At 30.0% G+C, this 21618-nt stretch overlaps 5 protein-coding genes across 5 annotated transcripts in view; 4 read left to right on the forward strand and 1 right to left on the reverse strand.

The window, feature by feature from the left end:
* The window catches only part of HELRODRAFT_179201 (hypothetical protein), a gene marked incomplete at both ends in the record, with an annotated part of 4793 nt that extends 3607 nt beyond the window's left edge, over window positions 1-1186 (reverse strand). The window contains 2 exons of the mRNA XM_009028037.1: window positions 776-1021; window positions 1141-1186. Coding sequence (XP_009026285.1) covers window positions 776-1021; window positions 1141-1186 — 292 coding nt within the window. The remainder of the gene's footprint in view (window positions 1-775; window positions 1022-1140) is intronic.
* A 5226-nt stretch (window positions 1187-6412) lies between these two features.
* HELRODRAFT_127698 (hypothetical protein) lies at window positions 6413-6592 on the forward strand (the record flags this gene model as incomplete). The annotated part of the gene is made up of 1 exon (XM_009028038.1): window positions 6413-6592. A coding segment is annotated over one exon (180 nt), but the record flags the coding sequence as incomplete, so codon positions are not given.
* A 156-nt stretch (window positions 6593-6748) lies between these two features.
* Window positions 6749-7096, forward strand: HELRODRAFT_86528 (hypothetical protein; the record flags this gene model as incomplete). Its single annotated transcript, XM_009027931.1, has 1 exon — window positions 6749-7096. A coding segment is annotated over one exon (348 nt), but the record flags the coding sequence as incomplete, so codon positions are not given.
* A 180-nt stretch (window positions 7097-7276) lies between these two features.
* HELRODRAFT_86442 (hypothetical protein) lies at window positions 7277-7783 on the forward strand (the record flags this gene model as incomplete). Its single annotated transcript, XM_009027919.1, has 1 exon — window positions 7277-7783. One exon carries the CDS (start codon window positions 7277-7279, stop codon window positions 7781-7783), a length of 507 nt encoding a protein of 168 aa, XP_009026167.1.
* Window positions 7784-11553: 3770 nt separating this feature from the next.
* HELRODRAFT_179203 (hypothetical protein) lies at window positions 11554-12307 on the forward strand (the record flags this gene model as incomplete). The annotated part of the gene is made up of 2 exons (XM_009028039.1): window positions 11554-11569; window positions 11844-12307. The coding sequence occupies 2 exons, from the start codon at window positions 11554-11556 to the stop codon at window positions 12305-12307; spliced, it is 480 nt and encodes a 159-aa protein (XP_009026287.1).
* Window positions 12308-21618: the final 9311 nt, after the last annotated feature.

Consider the following 21618-nt stretch of genomic DNA (forward strand, 5'->3'; position numbering starts at 1 on the left):
ACTGACTGACTGACTGACTGACTGACTGACTGACTGACTGACTGACTGACTGACTGACTGACTGACTGACTGACTGACTGACTGACTGACTGACTGACTGACTGATTGATTGATATATTGTATCTCTACTCTATTTTATTGATTTAACAAGTAATGAATCAACAAAATAGAGTAGAGCATAGTTTATATACATTTGAGCATCTGGCTACATACATAACGTATCAATTCGTACACCAAAAATAGTATAGGAATACCGAAAACGTTTTTTTGTTCTATCATGCATGAAATAAACAATAATTTTGGTTTTAAACTCAAGAAACTGGAGAATGATTTACAATCAACAGTTAGAAAAATCGAAAAGTTAAACAGGAAGTTAACTAACGCCGAACATGCTGTAATTTTTATCAATAATTCCATTTCTGACAGACTTAATCCAACATATTATATATATATATATATATATATATATATATATATATATATATATATAATATCAACATATTATATATATATATATATATATATATATAATATCAACATATTATATATATATATATAAATAATATCAACATATTATATATATATATATATAATATATCTTGTCTATGATTTCAATGTGTGCTAAAACTGATTACTGAAAATAATTTTCGTTTTTGTAATTTAAATTAGAGAAATCAAACAAATTTCAACTAAATTTTTCATAGACAACTACCTTATTACGAAATGTTTAATTAAAATTAAAAATAATTATGAATAAAACTCATAAAATACCTACTGAACATGTTCCTCGTGAACATGTAGACGACGTCCACATAATAGAGACCAGCAAGATCGACCACTGCCCAGTTAGGTCCGCCGGCTGGGTCGCCTCCGTGGAAACAATGCCCAGCCCAAAAATCCGGATTTCGATTCCCATCAACCAGCAATTTTACAACAGGGTTAATAGGATGCCGAAAAAATGAGCTGCAGGTTGCAGTTTTGTTAAAAGCCAAATTTTGGGCCTTGTTATTAACATAAAACGCTGAAAAACAAAAATTATATTATTAAATAGATAAATTACTTAATTAATTGTTTTTCAATGTATTTGTTTATTTATTTTATTAGTCAAATGATATTACTGAAATAAAAAAAATAATTTACCTAAGGAAAGAGAGAGGACGAGTATAACCGGACTGCCCTTGAACATCTTCAAAGCAAGATTTTAAAGAAATGACGGATCTACTTCCAAAATATTATAGAATTGTGTAAATAAATTACTTCTTGCCACAAGTTTGTTAAAGTATAACAAAATGTTTCATAAAATTACCAACAAGCAAGCATGTTGATAGTGATATTTATTTATTGAGAATCCAACACAAAAATAAGAAAAAAAATTATTTCGATTTTTATTTTTTCTATGAAGATACTTAAAGGCGAAATTATCTTCATTCTACGTAATTTTTGTTTAGTATGCAATAGAGAGAGACAACTGCATACAATGAAGACTTTTACTTTTTATAAAAACTTGAGCAAAGAAAATAACTCACCAAACAAAACAATGAAAACGCCTTATGGTGAAAAATTTCATTGTTCGGTATGTGTTTGTGTACGTTGTTTTGTACTGGGCATGGAAGTGCGTGTCTGTATTCTATTTGACTTTCACTTTTGAAAAAACTGCTTATATGTTGTTCCATACATGTAACTGGACTTTCATGCCACATAGGCTGTACAACTGTACACTATCCACACCACACACATACACATTATGTATGCACACGCAAGCACCGCATTATACATACACGTATGATGGTCTTTGAGCTTCGGACTGACAGTATTCGAACCGTGACATCACGTAATAGCGGCGTGTGATAAGGCACTTCTACCGATTGGACTAACTCGGTGACTTGTTAGGTGAGCGTGAGTGAATGTAATGCAGGTGTATGTCAAACGAATTGGAATAGAATGGTGGATGTTTTATTGTTCTTTTTGTTTGCAAGTTGTTACAAGTTGTTATGTTTTAACAATTGCAAAAATGTTACAAACAATTTCTGAAATATTACAAAGTGCAAATTTGTCCTTTAATAGTTACCTGAATACTTACAAACAATAGAACATTTTTTCGAAACAATGCCATTAAATTTTCTTAAGACAATAAGACGAAGAACATTTTTCAAACAAAATTATTCTCAAACAACCACGACTAGCAAAATAATTTATATCACTTACATGGATGGCAATAAATTAAAACTCTGGTGAATATTATTAACTTTCTACAATCATTAATTTCAATCAACAAATTTTCTTAGTCAATTTTAAAATTTAATATAAAGTTGGTAAGTAATTTACTGGATTTTAATATATAAAGCGAATAATGATTTTTTTATTTAAAATGTCTCAAATTAATAACTAGTAATTTAGAATGTTGATATGATTTTTCACGAAAACATTTACTGGAAGTTGTTTAAACAATCGTTTCTATAAGTATGGTTTAGTATTGCTGATGGGTTCTTATAATAAAACTTATGTAAATGTTAAAAGGTTTATGATATGTTGTGAGTTGGGGTTGAATGATAAAAAGTTCCATTGGGATTAATTATAAACACCAGCTTTTGACTCGGTTAATAAGTTTAGTATCTACATTTTCAGCAACTTGATTCATAATGAACTGCATTTGAAGGTAATAAAAAAAATAAATTATCTTCGGTTTTGAAGACTGATGATTAATACATTCAAAACATGCATATAGACTTTCCAACATTTCCATGTCTTTTCCATGTCTATATTATAGACATGGAAATGCTGGAAATAATTCCTACCATAACATAAAAGAAGAAAATATTACGCCAAAAATAAAGTTTAATTAAATAATTTAATAATTTAAATGACAAAACGAAATTTGAAATGTCATCAATTTTGGAATTTTTCTAAAATTCGTGAAATTCTGGATCCGCCACTTTTCTGTTATTATTACGACAACTTTAAACTTTTTATAAACACTTTCAAAATTTCTACATAAAAAGTTATAATAGTTTTAATTCATCCATTGTCAATTTAGTTAAGACTTAAAATTTTCAGTAACAATTAAAGAAAAAAATAACAAAAAACAAAAAAAAAATTAAATTCTGTTTTATCATCATGGTATTAAATATATTATTATGTAGATATCGTGTGTTCAAGACTAGATTGTTGTGTTATATTGTTTCAACACATATATTGACGCTGTATTACACGATGCTAACTTCAGTTAGGGCATCAAAGGACAAAGAATCTTTGTTTGATTCTGCATTTCTTTATCATGTTGTTTAATCGGGCTTATGTCTTTGCGCTTTAATTAATGGGTTCTGTTTTAATTAAATGGTATGCGAATTTGTGTTTGCATAATTAATCGCATTTTCGTCTGAGCTCTTATGGAAAACCAGTTGCGTTTCAATTATAATTTAATCGTGTCAGTTACAAATTATAATTTAATAAGGTTGTGCGTGTCTTCGTGCTCGCATGTGTCTTAGTCTGTGTATGTATGTGTGTTGATTCATTGACATAAAAACATTTTTATAAAATCAATTACGATTATTAAACAGAACATACAGAGCAAATCATTTGAACAGACTTCCAGATGACAGAATTCATTTTTTAAATGAAATTTTGAAATCCTAACGTTTCATATTTAAATTTATAGATAGTAAATTTAAATTTTGATAAAATTAATTTTTTTTAAATTCTATCTTTAGTTTTTGTCAGAAACATCAACAACAAACAGGCACTGTATTGTAAGTATAAATCCACGTGAATTAAGGCACCAGATCTATTTCGTGTTATTGACGGGGATCTCACTGCGTTCGAACGCGGTCACAACAACAGTGCCAAGCAACTGTTGTGACCAGAGATTAAAATTGAAAATATTGAAAAAGAAACAACAGTCACACAGTGGCGAAATAAAAACCTGTGATGTCTGAAAGACTTGTTAGGAATATGATATCCTGTCGCGGATCCTGGGGAATATGGGATGCATCTCTCTACCAGACTATGAAAAAAGCAAGTGTTAAAAATTTTGTCCAAAAAGAGGTCAAGGGTTATCAATCTAGTAACGATCATTCCCCTTACTGAACTAATCAAAAGGCTTCATTATTATTTTTTTACATTACTGACTCCATGCGTTCTCAGGACCGTTTTATGGGAGGTAGAGATTTGAAATGTTCTTTATAGCTTAAGGTCACTTTTTAATCTTGATAGCATATTTACCAAGTAACGTGGTGTCAAGTTGTATTGACTTGAAAAGGCAAGAAAATGGTCAAAATTCTTCTTACTCTGAATCCGCTAAAATGGAGACTTCTGAGCCAGCACTTGGCATCAACTTTTTCTAAAATTTTTGATAATCAACGCAGATATTGAGTTGCAGTTTGGCAAAAGGTGCTTGATGTTTTGACGAGCACTGCATAGCGGGATTGTGCCGTAGTACACCTCTCCCGCCTGGACAGGTTGGCATTTGAAGAAATGAGAACTCTCTTTTATTTTCCAGAAAAACATGAAAAAAATAAAGTAGTATTGTGTTACTGTTTTATTGTGAGGCTATTTAATAGCGAAAAGCTTAATGGAAAGGTCGGTTTGAATTTTTATACAATGTTTCTTGAAATAAATTTGAACTTAATTATGATAATCAGACTAAAGTCAAAAAAATCATGTCGATCACATAGATAAGCATTGATTTGCGCATGAAACCGGCCTGACTATTTGCCAGATTAAAGACTGGTTTGTATACCGAAGGGCCCAAGCACAAAAAATAAGTAAGAAAAAAATTCATGATAAAACAATGAATCAAAATCTACTGAAAGACAAAATAATTCAGCAGAATGTTGTCAAAAAGACAGTAAAAAGTGATAATAATGTCACAAGCAAAAAAAAATGAAAATTGAAGATGATGAGAAGAACAAAGATTTTAACAAAACATTGAAACTTGGTGAGGAAAAATACGGAGCATCGGAAAAGTATAGGCCCCTCCTTATTTATCATTACAAGGGTTTCAACGTTTTCTTCTTCGTCTTTATCCTCATTACATTCAGCAACATCATCATCGTCAATGGATGAATGTTCGTTAAAATAATGAAGTCAAAAATTTAAATGATTACGTCATCGTCATCATCACCATTGCAATGATAACCATTCTCATTATCATCTTCACTCACATTAAATATAATCAGATGCATTTTTTATGTTTTGCTTTATATTGCCATCGTCCTAATAGTATTCATCATCATACTTATTATTTGAATGATAACAATGCTTTCTTCATTACAATGCTTAAATATTTTATAAGAAAAATTTACTAAATTCTAGCTGATCGATTGAAGTAAAATATTACATGACCGATTGAGCAATGCTTCATTTGCAGACAAGTATTAACATTCACCGAATGTTAATGAATGTTAATGACACAAGACAAGACATAGAAGACAAGGCATAGAAGACAAGACATAGAAGACAAGTAAAAAACCAAAATTGGTTTATACTTTCTTTGTTACGTCAAAAGTTGCGTTCTAAGTGGAACTTTGCTTTATGCTTATTAAGGTGTGTGACCAGTCTTGGTCAAGTAAATTAAAAAACTAAATGTTAAAAAAGTTTCTAGTTTTTGAAAAAATTTGATTTCAACCAAATTTAAAAGATCCATTGGCATTCGTTATTCAAAATTAAAATGTTTAAGGTAAATAAATGGTTTATTAAAGAATAAAATATCAATTCATTTATGAAAATTTCTTTAAAAAATTGTACAATTAAAAACTAAATTCTATAGCTTCACACAGAGTTCATTAAAATTTTACAACATTAAAACTAGCAAAGACTCTAAAATACGAGCAAAGTTGGTAAAACATCGAAGTGATGATTTTATGGACTGATTTATCATGTAAAAATTTAAATTATTATTAAAACTAATTATTGTAGAACAATTTAAGGCTACTATACGCGTAATTATTTAATATCGTAAAGTGATAAATTTACGGTTAATAGATTTTAATTAATTTACTGTCTATAATTAATAACATTAGATATCAACCTATACCAAAAGAGTAATCTAGGATCTTTGGTTTGGAGTGTATATAAGACAGCGCATGAAGTCTTTTGTCATTCTTTTAAAGATTTTCTTAATTAACACCGACGGTTTTCGGGAAAAAAATTGTTTATAATAACGTTGAGCTCGCTACTTATTTTAAAATAACTTTGAATTACTCGATCTTGGCAATTACTTTACCAAATAAACGATTAGAGTCCATTAATCATTGTACCATCAATGGATGCTCAGAATCAACCAGTGCAACAACTGCAGGAGTTAAAGAAAACCAGTGACAAAAAGGTTCCGGTGGTTTTGTTGAATCTTCGAGAAGATAGTAAAGATGATAATAGCAAAAAAAAGAAGAAAACAAAGAATGAAAATTGCATTATTCGTACTGATGATTTTTACCGTGAACGTTACAGTGATGAAATACGTGAAGTTCTGGAAAGGGAATTTAGTCAAAAAAAGTATATCGATGTCAGAGATAGGGACCGAATTGCATTCGAAACCGGTCTGAGTAATCGACAAATATTATTCTGGTTTCAGAACCAAAGGGCCAAAATCAAGAAATTCAAGCCATTTGACAGAAGCACTGAGATCAATTATGATAATCCGGCTGAAGTTTCTACCCAAGATGACGTCGAAGAAGAATTAATTAAAAATTGTACACAAACAAAGAAAACTGAAGCAGTGAAAATTAATAACTCCGCAAGCAGAGAAAACGAAATGAAAAATAAAGATGATGAGAAAAACAAAGATTCTAACAAAACATTGAATAATGGTGTTGAGAAATACAACGACCAAACGGAGATTGAAAGAAAATTTCAATGTGACGTTTGCAATAAGTTTTTCTCATGTAAGAAAAACTTATGGCGCCATCACAAAATTCACACTGGAGTGAAACCATATAAATGTAATGTCTGTGGTAAATCGTTTACTAAATCTTCTGATTTAAAGAGACACATGAGGTTACATACCGGTGAAAAGCCGTACAGTTGTGGTGCGTGTGGAAAGTCTTTCAGTGATCCTACTCCTTTCCGTCGCCACAAGAAGACCCATAAACAACTACAAGAGCAGCCAACGCAACAACTACAAGAACTACAAAAAACCAGCAACAATAATGTTCCGGTGGTTTTGTTTTATTTTCCAAAAAATAGTAAAAATAGCAAAAAAGAAAAGAAAAAAAATAATGAAAATGGTTTTATTTGTACTGGTGAAGTGAAAATTGATAATGCCACAAGCAAAGAAAATGAAATGAAAAATAATGATGATGAGAAGAACAAAGATTCTAACAGAACATTGAATATTGGTGTCGATGAATTCAACGACCAAACAAAGGTTGAAAAAAAATTTCAGTGTGATGCTTGCAATAAGTCCTTCTCAAGTAAGTGTGCCTTAAAGACGCATAACAAAATTCACTCTGGAGTGAAACCATACAATTGCGACACATGCTGCAAATCGTTCACTCGGTCTGATTACTTAAAGGAACACATTAGGACCCATACAGGAGAAAAACCTTATAAATGTAATGTCTGTGGTCAATTGTTCTCTCAGAATGCTAGTTTAATTGTTCACTTGAGGATGCATTCTGGGGAGAAACCTTATAAATGCGATGTCTGTGTTAAATCGTTTACTAAATCTTATGATTTAAAGAGACACATTAGGATACATACCGGTGAAAAGCCTTACAGTTGTGGTGTGTGTGGAAGGTCTTTTGGTGATCCTAATTGTTTTCGTTATCATAAGAAGACCCATAAATAATTTTTGGAGGATATAAATACATTGTTTGATGAAGTGGATTAATTTTTTCTTATGTTTTTGTTTTATAAATGAGTTTTAATAAAAATAATATTAAAACTAACAACAGCACTAACAGCCGTTTCTAATGCAATTCACATATGATTGTTTTTGAATTTGAATGAATTTTTATGAAAACTAGTTGTTTTACAGTTTATTGATTTTTAACATTTTAAAATTTGTATATCTATGACAGCCAAAAGTTTCGAACAACCCGCGCTGTAGTTTGCAGAAGTTTTTATGTTACTTATGCATTTTTAAGGATGGTCTTTCGGTCAACATTAATTTGATCACGAATTTTCAACGTAATGAATGATTATAATTTAACTGTTTGCCTGAATGTGTTTGCAAAACATTTCTATTCATCCATTCTTGAATATCAAAATGCAATACAAGTTTTTGTATTGGTTTATAATAAATCCAATTAAGTGGATCAAAATTTTAGAATAGAACTTTAAAATTTTAACAACTACAAGCAATGTAAGTTCTGCAAATGAAATGAAGAAGCGAGCTTTGGTTTTGAAGACTGATGATTAATACTTTCAAAGTTTCCGAAACGTGGAAACGAATTCCTCCCAGAATATGGAAAAAGAAAATATTGAAGATTCTGGGAAATATATTACGCCAAAAAATAGTAAACTAAATGATAAAACGAAATTTAAAATGTCATCAATTTTGGAGTTTTTCTAAATCACCTTCCACCCTTCGTGAAATTCTGGATCCGCCACTCTAAATATGTTTTCTGTTATTATTACGACCACTTTTAACTTTAAATAAACACTTTCAAAATTTCTACAGTAAAAGTTATATTAGTTTTAATTCATCGCTTGTCAATTTAATTTAGACTTAAAATTATTAGAAACAATATAATAAATTCTGTTTTATCATCATGATATCCAATATATTATTATGTAGATTGCGTGTGTTCTATACCGTGATATGTAGGTTGTTGTGTTCAGGGCATCGAATCGGAACTGAACCGTAACCGTAAACCGTTAAAAACCGAAATTTTGCTCGGAACGAAAACCGTAACCAAACCGAAATATTGTTTGCTACTCTAAATAACTGTTCGATGCTAAAAATTTAAAGAAAATATTTGTGTCAAATTCAGAAAAAAAATATTTAGATAATATTCGTGTTTTAAAATTCTATGTAACTTTTATTAACTTTGAAAATTTGTTATTTCTCTTTTTGTTTGTTTTTCCGACTGAGTTCGCCGAAAATTTGAGTAATAATTGCCACTTGAAGAGAAATCTAGTATAATCGGAGAAATTAGAGATTAAGTGCGATCATCTTCAAAATTTTGAAGTACCAGCTACACAAGTGAGACTGGAAGCATCTGATTCTGGATTAAAATTTATCCTCAGAGACTGCAGAAATGGTTTCAATGAAAACATTTTAGAAGATATATTAATAATCAGAGGAAATTTTCATCTTTTTTGAAACAATCATACATTTATATGAGTGATTTCAAAATATCTTTGTGATGATTGTTTTAATTTGTTGAAAAAAAAATTAGAAACGTTTCCTTTTATACTGACAACATTTAAAAATCATTTTTGTTATTGATTTCTCATTATTCACAATCTAATGTTTAAATCAAATTGACATTGTGGTGATCGTTGAATGTTTGTTTTAGGCTTTTAAGGAACTATGCTTAAAATACCTAAGTTTCGGAGAAAAACTGAAAACCAAAAAACCGATATTATTTCAGGAACGAAAACCAGAACCAAACCAAAATTTGTTTTGCTGATTGAACCGTAAACGGAAACGAAAAAAAATTACGGTTCGATGTCCTGGTTGTGTTATGTTGTTTTTACGCATATCATGCCGTTATATTGGCGCTGTATTACACGGTGCTATTATCTACATCTGAAGTTAGGGAACTAGGTTACAAAATGCTTGTGACGATTTAAATTGCTGACTTACACAACTTTATTGATAGGTTAGTTAGAGTAATTATAAATATTTATAATAAAATAATTAAATACGAGCTGATCTATTGTGGTTTTAATAATCTTTATTAGTATATAACAATATATTGTAAGAAATTCTTAACAAAAATCGTCAGTTTTGTAGTCTTATTAAATTGGCGAAGACGTGTAATTTAATCGTGTCAGTTACAAATTATAATTTAATAAGGTTGTGCGTGCCTGCGTGCTCGCATGTGTCATAGTCTGTGTATGTATGTGTGTTGATTCATTGACATAAAAACATTTTTATAAAATCAATTACGATTATTAAACAGAACATACAGAGCAAATCATTTGAACAGACTTCCAGATGAAAGAATTCACTTTTTTAAATAAAATTTTGAAATCATAGTGTGTCATATTTCAATTCATAAATAGCAAATTTAAATTTTGATAAATTATTTATCTTTATTAAAAACATCAACAACACACACACACTGTATTGTAAGTATAAATCTACGTAAATTAAGACATCAGATCTATTGTGTGCTATTGGCGGGGACACGACAATAGCAGTGCCAAGCAACCTAACCATTAAGCCAAGTCATCTGATAACTTACATCAAAATGAACAATTTTTTAATTTTTATTCGCAAAGGATGAATTTAACGTTTAAGTTTTTGTCCAACTTATATCTTGCTACCAGAGCTTGTTATTAAAAAAAACTCTTCAAATGTTAATTTTCCGTAACACATTCCAGATTGAAATGCAGAGTATAAAATTGTTAGCTGCAAGCATGAAAATTTGAGGTAATGTAATGTAAATGCATAAACGACACATACATATATCTTTTTAAAATCTATAAAAAGCATAGGTATGCATTAACGACCTTCACCGGCAAACTCATCATTTAAATTGACGATCGCAAGTACATATCAATCCCATAAGAATTTCCTACCACACATGAACTACATCGCTCGAAACTATCACCGTCCAATGCCTAACAACTTGTTACATCTTTCCTTCACTGAAGATATTAAAAATCTGAACGTAATTTTATTTCAGTGAAGATTGAAAAAGCATGTTAGACGTGTGTAGCTACTTAGGAACGCAAAAGTTGTAACATGAAGAAAATAAAACAAAGTAAATTAAATGTCAATTTCAAGAAAATAACTAATTACAACTTTTTTTTTTTACATTCAAAAGCATTTTAATTTTCAAGGGTTTCGAACAAATGCTATTTATTGTTGGGGATTAACAGTTAAGGTACTTGATCGCACAGTTTTTCAGAATAAAAATTATAATTTCAAAATATAATTTTATGAATAATACATCCAATCTGTTAATTGTATAATTTTTATCTAAAACTTGAAAAATTTCGACTTTTAAGAAGCAGGTGCGTCAATCTACCCTCAAATGTTAAGGGCAACCCCGTTTGGGTCAACTTTATAATTCATTCAGAATTTCTAAATTATTAAAATTACTAACCCATAAACGTCATTTTGTTATATTAAAAACTATCAAAATTAAGAATCTCAACCAGTTTTTTATGACAAACCCCGAACTTAAAGTGGAGGGACTGCCTTCCTAATTACAGTGAATGCTCCTGGATAAATTTATTTTAGATTTTTATTAATCAATTATTGGTTGTAAAAATTAATATAATCAATGGTTGTAAAGCATTCTGTAACATTCTATGGCTGTAAAACGTTCTATAAATAGTTCGGCACTTGCTTGTTAAACATCTCTTGACTTCATTTGCTTATTTTGCGTTAATAATTATTTCATTTGTTCATCAATTGAAGGAAGGTTCGCTTGAAAGATGGCCAGTGCAAATGGTTAGTTTATTATTTTATTTTTTATATCTTCATACTTAATTTGTCTAATGTTTAGAATTACTGTTTGGTGGGTGAACCGGAAAAAATGTGTCTTTGTCGAAACATTTTGTCAGAATTTTGTAACTTGCAATCACGTGAGGAAAGCTTAACACGTGATTCCAAGTTACCAAATTTTGTTATGTGTTCATGTTTTCACCGTTTTTTCTTCTTATTCATCTTATTCTTTTTCCAACACCAGTTTTCAACAAATTCATTAAAATAAATACTTTCACAGAAAAGAGTAATGGGTACATCTATGACTTACCAAGGTACAACATTGACCGTACTAACACAGGGCCTGGGGGCAATAGATTGTATTTCTGTTTCCAAGCGGGTGGTTGTGAAAACACAAAGTATTATCAGTTTATTGGAAAAGTCAACAGTACAAATGGAAGCGAAAAATGTTTTCAAAAAATGACGCATGAAGAAGCTCGGCTCTACCGTGAAAACTATTCCTGCCCTGATCCCCTACCATCGATCCAATCCTCCCATCAATATTTGAACAGAGAAGGACAGTTTGTGTCAGAAAGCATGGGGTTATTTGTTAAGAATATCAGTCATGACAGATCTAACGAAAATTTTGGAAATGATGGCAACATACCAAATAACCAATTAAATGCAGAGGCTGCAGAGTTCGTGCCAAATTTTACTCACGATCTGAAGTATTATCATCAAATGTATTACAATCAAAATCTATAAAGTCAGGAACATCTAGTTTATGAATTAATTAATTGTCATTAAACTTCAGTTATGTGGTAAAATTGTGAATTCACACATCTGTAATAACATGTGTGCATGTTATTATCGTTCTTATTTTATATTCAACCTATTCTTTTTGTAACCCCAATCAACTTTGAAAATGCTTGTTTTAACTTCAATCATATATTAATAAAAAATTTCCAAAATAATAATTCGTCATCATTCAAAACTCGAACGGTAGTTTATAGGCGCGCTGAAAATTGGTTGCGGAGAAGGCGACTTATTTCAAAAATGGTTTTTTTGTTACCTTAAATATTTTTCCAACAAAATCAACAAGATCGCAAAGTTAGTGTGGAAAAAAAGACTTGCCTATTGTTCATTTTGAATATTCAAACCATCTCTGGAATAAAGATATTGTCGTTTTTATAGAGCGTTAATTGCAATGAATGGTTTTGAGCAGCGGTTCTCAACATGTGGTCGCCAGCCTGGTAGTTCGCGAGCAAAGTGTGAAGTGCAAGATTTTTAAAAATAAAAAATGAAAAAGATGAACTCCGATTGAGTCTTTCGAGCCTTACGCCTCGTTCGGATGAGCTATGCTCAAATGTGCAAGCTCAAGACCCACACTGAAATTAAATGTAGCATTATTTATAATGTATTTGGCACCACCTGTTTATTATTATTCATTATTGTTAGCAAGTGACATTTGTTCATTGTTAAAGATGCAATTACAATTTGTTTCATATTTGAAATAAAAAAGGTACGTCGTGAGATACGTTGTATGCAAATTTCAAGGTAAAACGAACCTTATACTTTTTAATTTAAAGTTTTAAAACATTTATTTAAATATTAAAATATATAATAAATAAATTTAAATAACAATTTTAATACACCAATAGTCAAGTGTGGTAACTGTAGTTTTCTAAGTCTATTAAGTTCTTTATTAAGTTACACTAAGAACTAACTATGTTATACAAACTATGTGTAGCTGTGCGTCCTTATATGAAATGATAATTATATACAGTGTTGTGACAAATACTCAGTCATGAGGTATTTAAATACTTTCCAATACTTTGCAATTTTTTGAGTATTCAAATACTATATAAATACCAAATACTGGACAAATTTTTTTTAAATACTAAATACTGAACATCAGTATTTAAATACTTTTAAATACTGCTCTTAAAAGATGATTTAATTGAGACACAATTAAATAATCTTTAAACATAAGAACGTCAGCTCAATATAAAAAAAAATTAAGTTCCAGTCCAACCTATTCAATAGAAAGAACTTAATCTTTGTCACTGTAAAGTTAAAATTAACAGTAATTAATAAAAATTAGCTTTTGTTAATTTTTAATAATAATAGTTTTTCAAACAAATTGTCAGAAAGTTTGTTGCGTTTTTTGGTGAGTACCAAAGAACCATAGCTAAAAAGGCGTTCAACAGGAGCACTAGATGGCAAACATGTGTTATATCTAAGAAATAATTCCTTTATTTCAGGGTGTTTGTTCAGCATAGATAAATCTTTGTCGACGTCATTCAAATATTGAAGGTACTTTTGATCTTGTTCTGTGTGTCTTGTGATTTAAGTTCCTGAAGAGATGCCGGATGACAACTCTGTAAAATGAAAGAAAAGAAACATTAACACATCAGTATTGACAGTATAATGCAAAAGGTATCTTTTGCTTTTATATCTATAGCTATTACTATATATATCTTTCTTTGAATTCTGCTATCAAGTATTTTCATTTAAAATTGTAGAACTAAGTGTTAGTTAAAATACATATAACATTGAAAATACAAAAAAGAACCAAAAAAGAAAATACATAAGAAAATACATAAAATAAAATCTACACAATTATTTTATTTAAACATTATAAACTGAATTTAATTTTGTTTTAATTCATGTATACTTTTAGCAATAATATTACCAAGTTTGCAAGTGCTGAGAATTCTGATATTGTTGTCATTGTATTACTTAAGCATCAAAATAAATAATTAGATTAGACTATAAGTAATTCTGTAAAAACATCAAAACATTGAAATATTTTAAAATTTTAACATTGTACTTATTTTGTCATCTTTTAAATAATGCTATGATGAATATATAAAACATCGTTCACTTTTACCTTAATGTTTTAGGAAATTTGATGAAACATTCTTGCGTCCACTAATACTGATATTTATCTTTTTGCATAATCTACACTTTCCGGTTAATTTTGCATCTCTGTTGCTATTTACGACATCAATACCTCTTTCACCGAATTCAAATAATCTGAATACTCCTTTGGTAAACCAATTATTTTCAGTCTCATTATCATTTGCCTCGCTTCTTGCTGCCATAATTACGAATTTTTAAATAAAAAAAAAACGCAAGACAGGAAACAAATTTTTTAGAAATTAGGAAGGTGCGTGAAGATAGCCACGAAAATAATTTGCCACAAAAATCGTAAAATATAATCATTCCAAAATTCAATATAATTGCAAACATTATTTAGAAAATGTATTAATATAATATACTATAATGCATAAAAATAATATAAATATATATTTTAAGTCATACGTTGATTACTATACTAATACTATACACTCACGCTTATACACGATAAACAGAAAAAAATTATATAAAAAAAACTAGCGATCGGAACTAGCTGTAACTTATAACACAACTCGATTAAAAAATTTTTCAGATTTTCATACGCATAAAAAATATTAAGTGACAAGTATTTAGTATTTAAAAAAATTTAAATACTAAATACTCGATTGAATTGGTATTTAAATACCCGATTTTCAAGCGGTATTTAAATACTTTCTTAAATACCGAAGTCGGTATTTAAATACTATTTAAATACTTTGGGTATTTAAATACTGCACAACACTGATTATATAGATATATAAATTTTAAATAGATATTTCAAATTTCAAAATTTCAAAAAGACACGCATCTTTTAAGTGGTCCTTGAACCTCAAAAGGTTGAGAAGCGCTGGTTTAGAAAAATTTGGTGGTAGCTGTCAACTAATTGAATTACGCCACCAACCATACCCCATTAGTTGGTTTGAAGTTCTAAATGAACGTTACAACATTAGCGCATCTTAATGATACAAGCACAATTAGAACAAAATTTCTTACTTAAATTAAAAAATTGAATTTCTAAAATATTTAAATTAATGCCATCAAAGTTTTTTGTGAAATGACATTAGGTTGATGAATGTTGCTATTAAAAAATTTTGGCTTAGAAAATTAAGTTGAAGAAATTTTCATTATTTTATATGAATTAATTTTTCATTTTTAGCAAACAAGTATTAATTTGCAATGAACATCCTGAAGTTATTAGGATATTTAGTTAACATTTTAAAAACAGTTTCAAACTGTCAACCAATTATTATATTGTATTTAACATTGGTTAGTCACACTTCAAGCGGTAGAAAAAAAATTTACCTTTTCAACAAGAATCTTGCTTTTGAATGAAAAATAATTAAAAAAAAGAATAAACTTTTCGTTCAGAGTTTAAATACAAATTTTTGTAAGAATTTCAAAAAAAATTTTTAAAGTAGATCCAGTATTGGGGTTCGTCTTAAATATTTTTGAGATTTATCAGTTTAATAAGTAAACACGTGCAACTGGGGACAGTTTATTATTAATTTTATTTAATAGATTCAAATTACAGACAAGATCACCAAAACAATTTATGACAATGTTGAACGAAATTCACTGTAACATTAACTCTTCAAGAAACCCTGGCGTTTATATACCTCTGCATGTACGCAATACGCCAATACCAGGTACACTTTCATCATGCAAAGCTTAACTCTTTTGTAGCGCCGATGAAGGGAACCCTGACATACAGAATTTATTTTGGGAGGAAGGTTTTTTATGGTTAGGTGGGGAATGCACCCTCGCAATCCCCTGAACTTGCCACTGTGTATTAGCTATGGATTCAGTACCAATTTCATTTTTCAAAAATTAACCGACTCATTATACCGGATCAAAGGCAAAAGTTCAAATTGGATTAGTATCACGAATGGAGTTCGCCTAGGTTCGGTGTTGGGCCCTCTACTACTTATATCTACATTAAGGATATCGACTCTGGCATAATGTTAAATTCACGGACGGCACGAAGTTGTTTGCAAGGGTCAACAACGAGGAAGATGCGGAAGTACTAAAGCAAGATTTGACAAGACTATAATAATGGTCTGAAAATTTGCAAATGCTTTTTAACATAGACAAATGTAAAGTTATGCACATGGACAGAAAGAACAAAAGCCTTTAATATCAACTGGGCAGGAAGGAAGAAAAGGACCTTGGAATCACAATTTATAAAAGCACGAAAACATCAAGACAATGTATTTTCGCAGCAGCCAAAGAAAATCAAATACTTGGATGTATTAGAAGAACGGTGGTGAGCAAAGAGAAGTCGATCATTATAAACTTGTATAAAACATTAGTTCGCAATCGTCTCCATTACTGTTTACAGGTTTAGAGTCCAGGTCTGTAAAATGACAAAAACATTCTTGTACGGGTACAGCGTAGAGCAACAAAGATGATTGAAGAAGTTGGAAAACTTGAATATAGGGATAGACTGAAAAAATGTGGATTAACAACACCAGGAAGGAGAAGATGCAGAGGGGGTCTGATTCAGACATACAAGTTAAATAACTGGGAAAAAAAGAAACACCGTTCACCAGGTTCTTTCAACTAGAATAAAAAAAAGGATTAAGAGGTCACAGACACAAGCTCTTCAAGGAGACAGAGAATCCAATAAAGCAAAAATTCTTCAGCAGCAGGCTGTTAAACGCCTGGAACGAGCTGAGCGAGGAAATTTTTCAGTAGATTCAATCAACAATTTTAAAATCAAGCTAGGAGGGTAAGGATACTAGAACATTTATTTTGTTGTGGTTCTTACACAGATGTTAGTATACTGAACCACTTTAAACTTATTATTATTATTATTAACTTGAACCGCCAGCAAACTAGCATTGAATCTAACATTAAACACCATAAAAGTTAGTAAACTATTTGGAGTTTCAAATTTCATTTAATTTGTTTTTGCAGAATTTGTTTATCGATTAAGTATTGAATTACTATTAATTGAGTAATAAATTTTTACGGCCCATGTGACAAAATAAATATGCCTAGTTATTCCACATCGTAAAAGTTTTGTAATATTTATTTTTGGCATTTTTAGAAAGTTGATTCTTTTGGTTTGTTTTTGAACAAACTTTATTTAAAAATTTAATCAATAGCTTTTATTAATACTATTACTATTAATATATAATTTTTATTTTTATTTCTTATTATAACCAAATTTTAAAATTGTCAATTTGTCGTAAGAAGTACAATAAAGAAATGATTAATTTTTTGGAATACCAATTTAAAATTAGAAATATTGAAAAAAAAATTAAACATTTTTAAAGTTGTGAAAAGCAAACACAAAACAGATCAAATTATGAAAGATTTTATTTCGGCGGCTGTACCCATGCAATTTAATAATAATTATTGCAATTTATTTTCGTTTGCCGGGTTCTTCTTTAACGACGCCAACTCAATCGTAAACTTTCTCATGTAATTGCTCTGAAGGTACATTTAGAATTTTCAATCAAATTATAATGATAATTATAATTATAGAATATATAATGATAAGTTATGATAATTATTAACCTTAAATTAATTATAATACAATTTTGAATGTTAATTTAAGTAGTTTAGCTCTTTCATTCATTGCCTCATGTATTCATATATTTATTTCTTCGGTCACTCGTTCACAAGTTTACTTGAAAACGTGAATATATCCAGTCCAGTTATTCTTATATCCATTAATTAATTCATCCATCCATATATTCATCCATCAATCCATTTATCCTTCCATCGATCCATTTATCTATCTATCACCCATTCATTCAATCATTCATCCATTCATTCACAATCACCGAAGAGATGGAACTTCCGGTTCGAAATCCTGACGACGTTCAACTTGCACCAGACTTTCCTGACCTGCTGCCAGCACGGAGCCTGGTGGTAAGAATACAAAAATAGAAAAAATGATAACGGTGACGACAATGATGATGGTGATGAAATATTATGATCGTAATAAAATTATAACAATAGTAATATTAATTACAATAAAAAAATGATAAAACGAATATAAATAATGGTAATATCAATAATAAAAATAATAATGTTGATATGGTCATTACTCATATAGAAGTAAAAAAGTTAACATGACGTGGTATGTTCTCCTGGGATAGGTTGATTAAATAGCGTGTCACAAATGGATCAAGTTATTACCAACTCCTGGTTTGGCTATCACCAAAGGAGAAAATATACTTGGAAAAGTTCCGGAGACAAGGCAAGAAATATAATTGATTATATTACAATAAAGAGACGATTTCTAAATACTGTTTTACAATGCAAAAGTTACCTTAGAGCTGATTGTGGCAGTGATCATAGCCCAGCTGTTTGTAAAATCAGGATAAAGTTAAAGAAAATCAAAAGAGAAGTGGCCCAAAAACGTTTCAATTTTTTCAGTCTGTCACAAAATGACGAGTTCAAAGTCAGATATAATGTTGAAGTACGGAATCGTTTTCAGTTATTGACGGAAGACGTAAGGAAAATCTAAATATGAAATATTTAGAGATGCCTTCACAGAATCAACGAGGGAAGTTACATGTGTGAAGGAGAGGTCAGAAATGGATAAAGGAGGTCAATGGTCGCCAATGTTTTGAAAAGGTAAGGCACAAGAAAGAAGAAAGAAAGAATATCAGTTCAGTAATAAAAATATTGAAAATGACCATGTGAAAAGATATTAAATTTATTTTGTTTATGTTGTTGTTATTATTATAATGTTATTTTTATTGTTATTATTGTTGTTATTGTTTTTATCATAATAACCAGCTTCTTCGGATTCTTCTCTTAAATGAGGAACAATGAAACTGCATTGAACCTGCGATGACGTCATCATCAACGTCACCAAAGACACTACAATCGTTATGGCCAAGAAGGAATTTACTCGTCTAAACATTTCTACAGTTAATTTTGTTTTTTAATTATTACTAATTTTTTAACGCTAATTTTATTATTTTTAATTAAAATTTAATTAAAATTAATTATATATTTCTATAATTAACATATATTTTTATTATCATAAACATTGATATTTTTTCATTACAATTTTTGGATAAAAGGCAAAATCTTATTTCACACATACACACACACACACGTATATCCACACTATATTTTGAATGCACAACTATGTACAAATACGAAGAGCCCTTTGCAATCAAACCCGGTGACAGCAACACAGAACATTAAAATCAATCACAGCTCCCTTACCCCTAGGCCACTGACCTAACCGCACGTTTGACATTAAACTTACTTAAACTTGAACAAACATACACACAGGAAGACACGGCTGTTGGTAGGAAGATGCTGGTTTTGTTTGCTAGATAAATTGATAAATTATTTGTTTATTTGTATACTAATAAAAATAATTATAACGAGACTAATATAATAACAATAATATATTAATAATAAGAAGAATTATTATTATTAACAGAATAACCTGATCGATTGTTGTAGAGATTTGTTAACAAAGCGGCTTTCTTTTATAGAGCTCACAACCACCGTTTTTTATGTATTACGTATATATGTTATGTATGTATATATGTATGTATGTATTTATGTATGTACTATGTATATATGTATGTATGTATATGCATGTATAAAAAAATGTAAGTGTGTGTAGTGTGTGTGTGTATGTGTGTGTTTGTGTGTGTGTGTAAAAATGTGCTTTGTTTTTAACCTTATCAAGGGCATTAACCAGTTGACTGATGATGACAAATTTTTATGTAGAAATTTAAAATTAAAAAAATAATCCACTGAATAAACGCAAGGATGAACAATTGAACGAACGAACGAGCGAACGAATGAATGAACGAATGAACGAACGAACAAGCGAACGAATGAATGAACGATTGAACGAACGAACGAGCGAACGAATGAACGAACGTATAATCAGATGAATAAACGCATTTATGAAACTGCAAACAAATGAACCAATGAACAAACAGAAGAATGAATTAAAATCTTACTCGAAATGGATAGGGAAAAAAGAAATAACCGAATGAGTGAATGAATGAATAAATAAATGGGTGAATGAGTGAGTGAATGAATGGATAAATAAATGGATGAATGAGTGAGTGAATGAATGAAAAAAGAAAATTTGCTAAACTTTTTTTTTAAAAACGCCAAAATTATGACTCATAATCATTTTTAAAATGAAATGAAAATAATTAAATGGTTTTTAATGGCAGCTATTTTTAATTCAACATAATTGAAGTTAAAAATGTCTATGAAAAACATAATTATTGAAACTATTTTTGAAACTTTTATTATTATTATTATTAGTAGTAGTAGTAGTAGCTGTTGTTGTTGTTGTTGTTGTTGTTGTTGTTGTTGTTGTTGTTGTTGTTGTTGTTGTTATATTAAATATAATTAAAAGTATTAATAATAATTCTGATAACATGTTGCTTTGTGACTGTGGCAAATACTGCAAAGGTAGAAAATAATTACTAATGCACCGTCGAACTTGCAAAATGTTCAAATCACTGAAAACAACGTCCATTACGTTTCAACAAACAACTACTTATTCAACAACTTTAGACCCAATCCCGGGTATTAAACTGCCAAAAACGCAAAAAAATGCAAAATTCCGTCATTAAACAACTCAAGAAGAAATTGAAGAATTTGAAAATCCTCGGACGCAACAACAATTCGTTTAACAACGACATAATTGCAGTCAGCAAATTGATTAGGTCCAAGCTTCATCACTCGAGGCGTCCAGGTAAATCGGCCGATCAATCCGACGTTTTAATTCAACTATCAAAGAACTTTTGTAAAGCATCAAAAAAATTTCTCGCCCATCCACAACAACACCTCCATCATTCGATGTTAAAAACTGGAGCAATTTCTTCTACAGCTCAATGAAAGTCGATGACAAATTTAATTACAAAATACTGGACTGGATCCCGTTTCTGCCATTGCCCTCATTCGGTGGTGATGTCGGTCTTCAATATCGATAATAGCTTTCAAAAGATGTCCAATTCTCAGAACCTCTCTCCATAAATTACTGTTGAAATGTTGGTCCTCATCTACGATGCCAAATTGTTGGAGAAAAGCTTTAACGTTTTTTAATATAAAAAAAAGGGATCCCAACGACCCGGCTAATTTTCGCCCTATAGCGCTTCACCAACCGGCTACAAAATATTTTCAACTCTAATAAAAATGGACAAAATAAAATTTGTTTAAATTTGGTA

This window comes from Helobdella robusta (assembly GCF_000326865.2).
Source record: "Helobdella robusta unplaced genomic scaffold HELROscaffold_52, whole genome shotgun sequence".
Lineage (NCBI taxonomy): Eukaryota > Metazoa > Annelida > Clitellata > Rhynchobdellida > Glossiphoniidae > Helobdella > Helobdella robusta.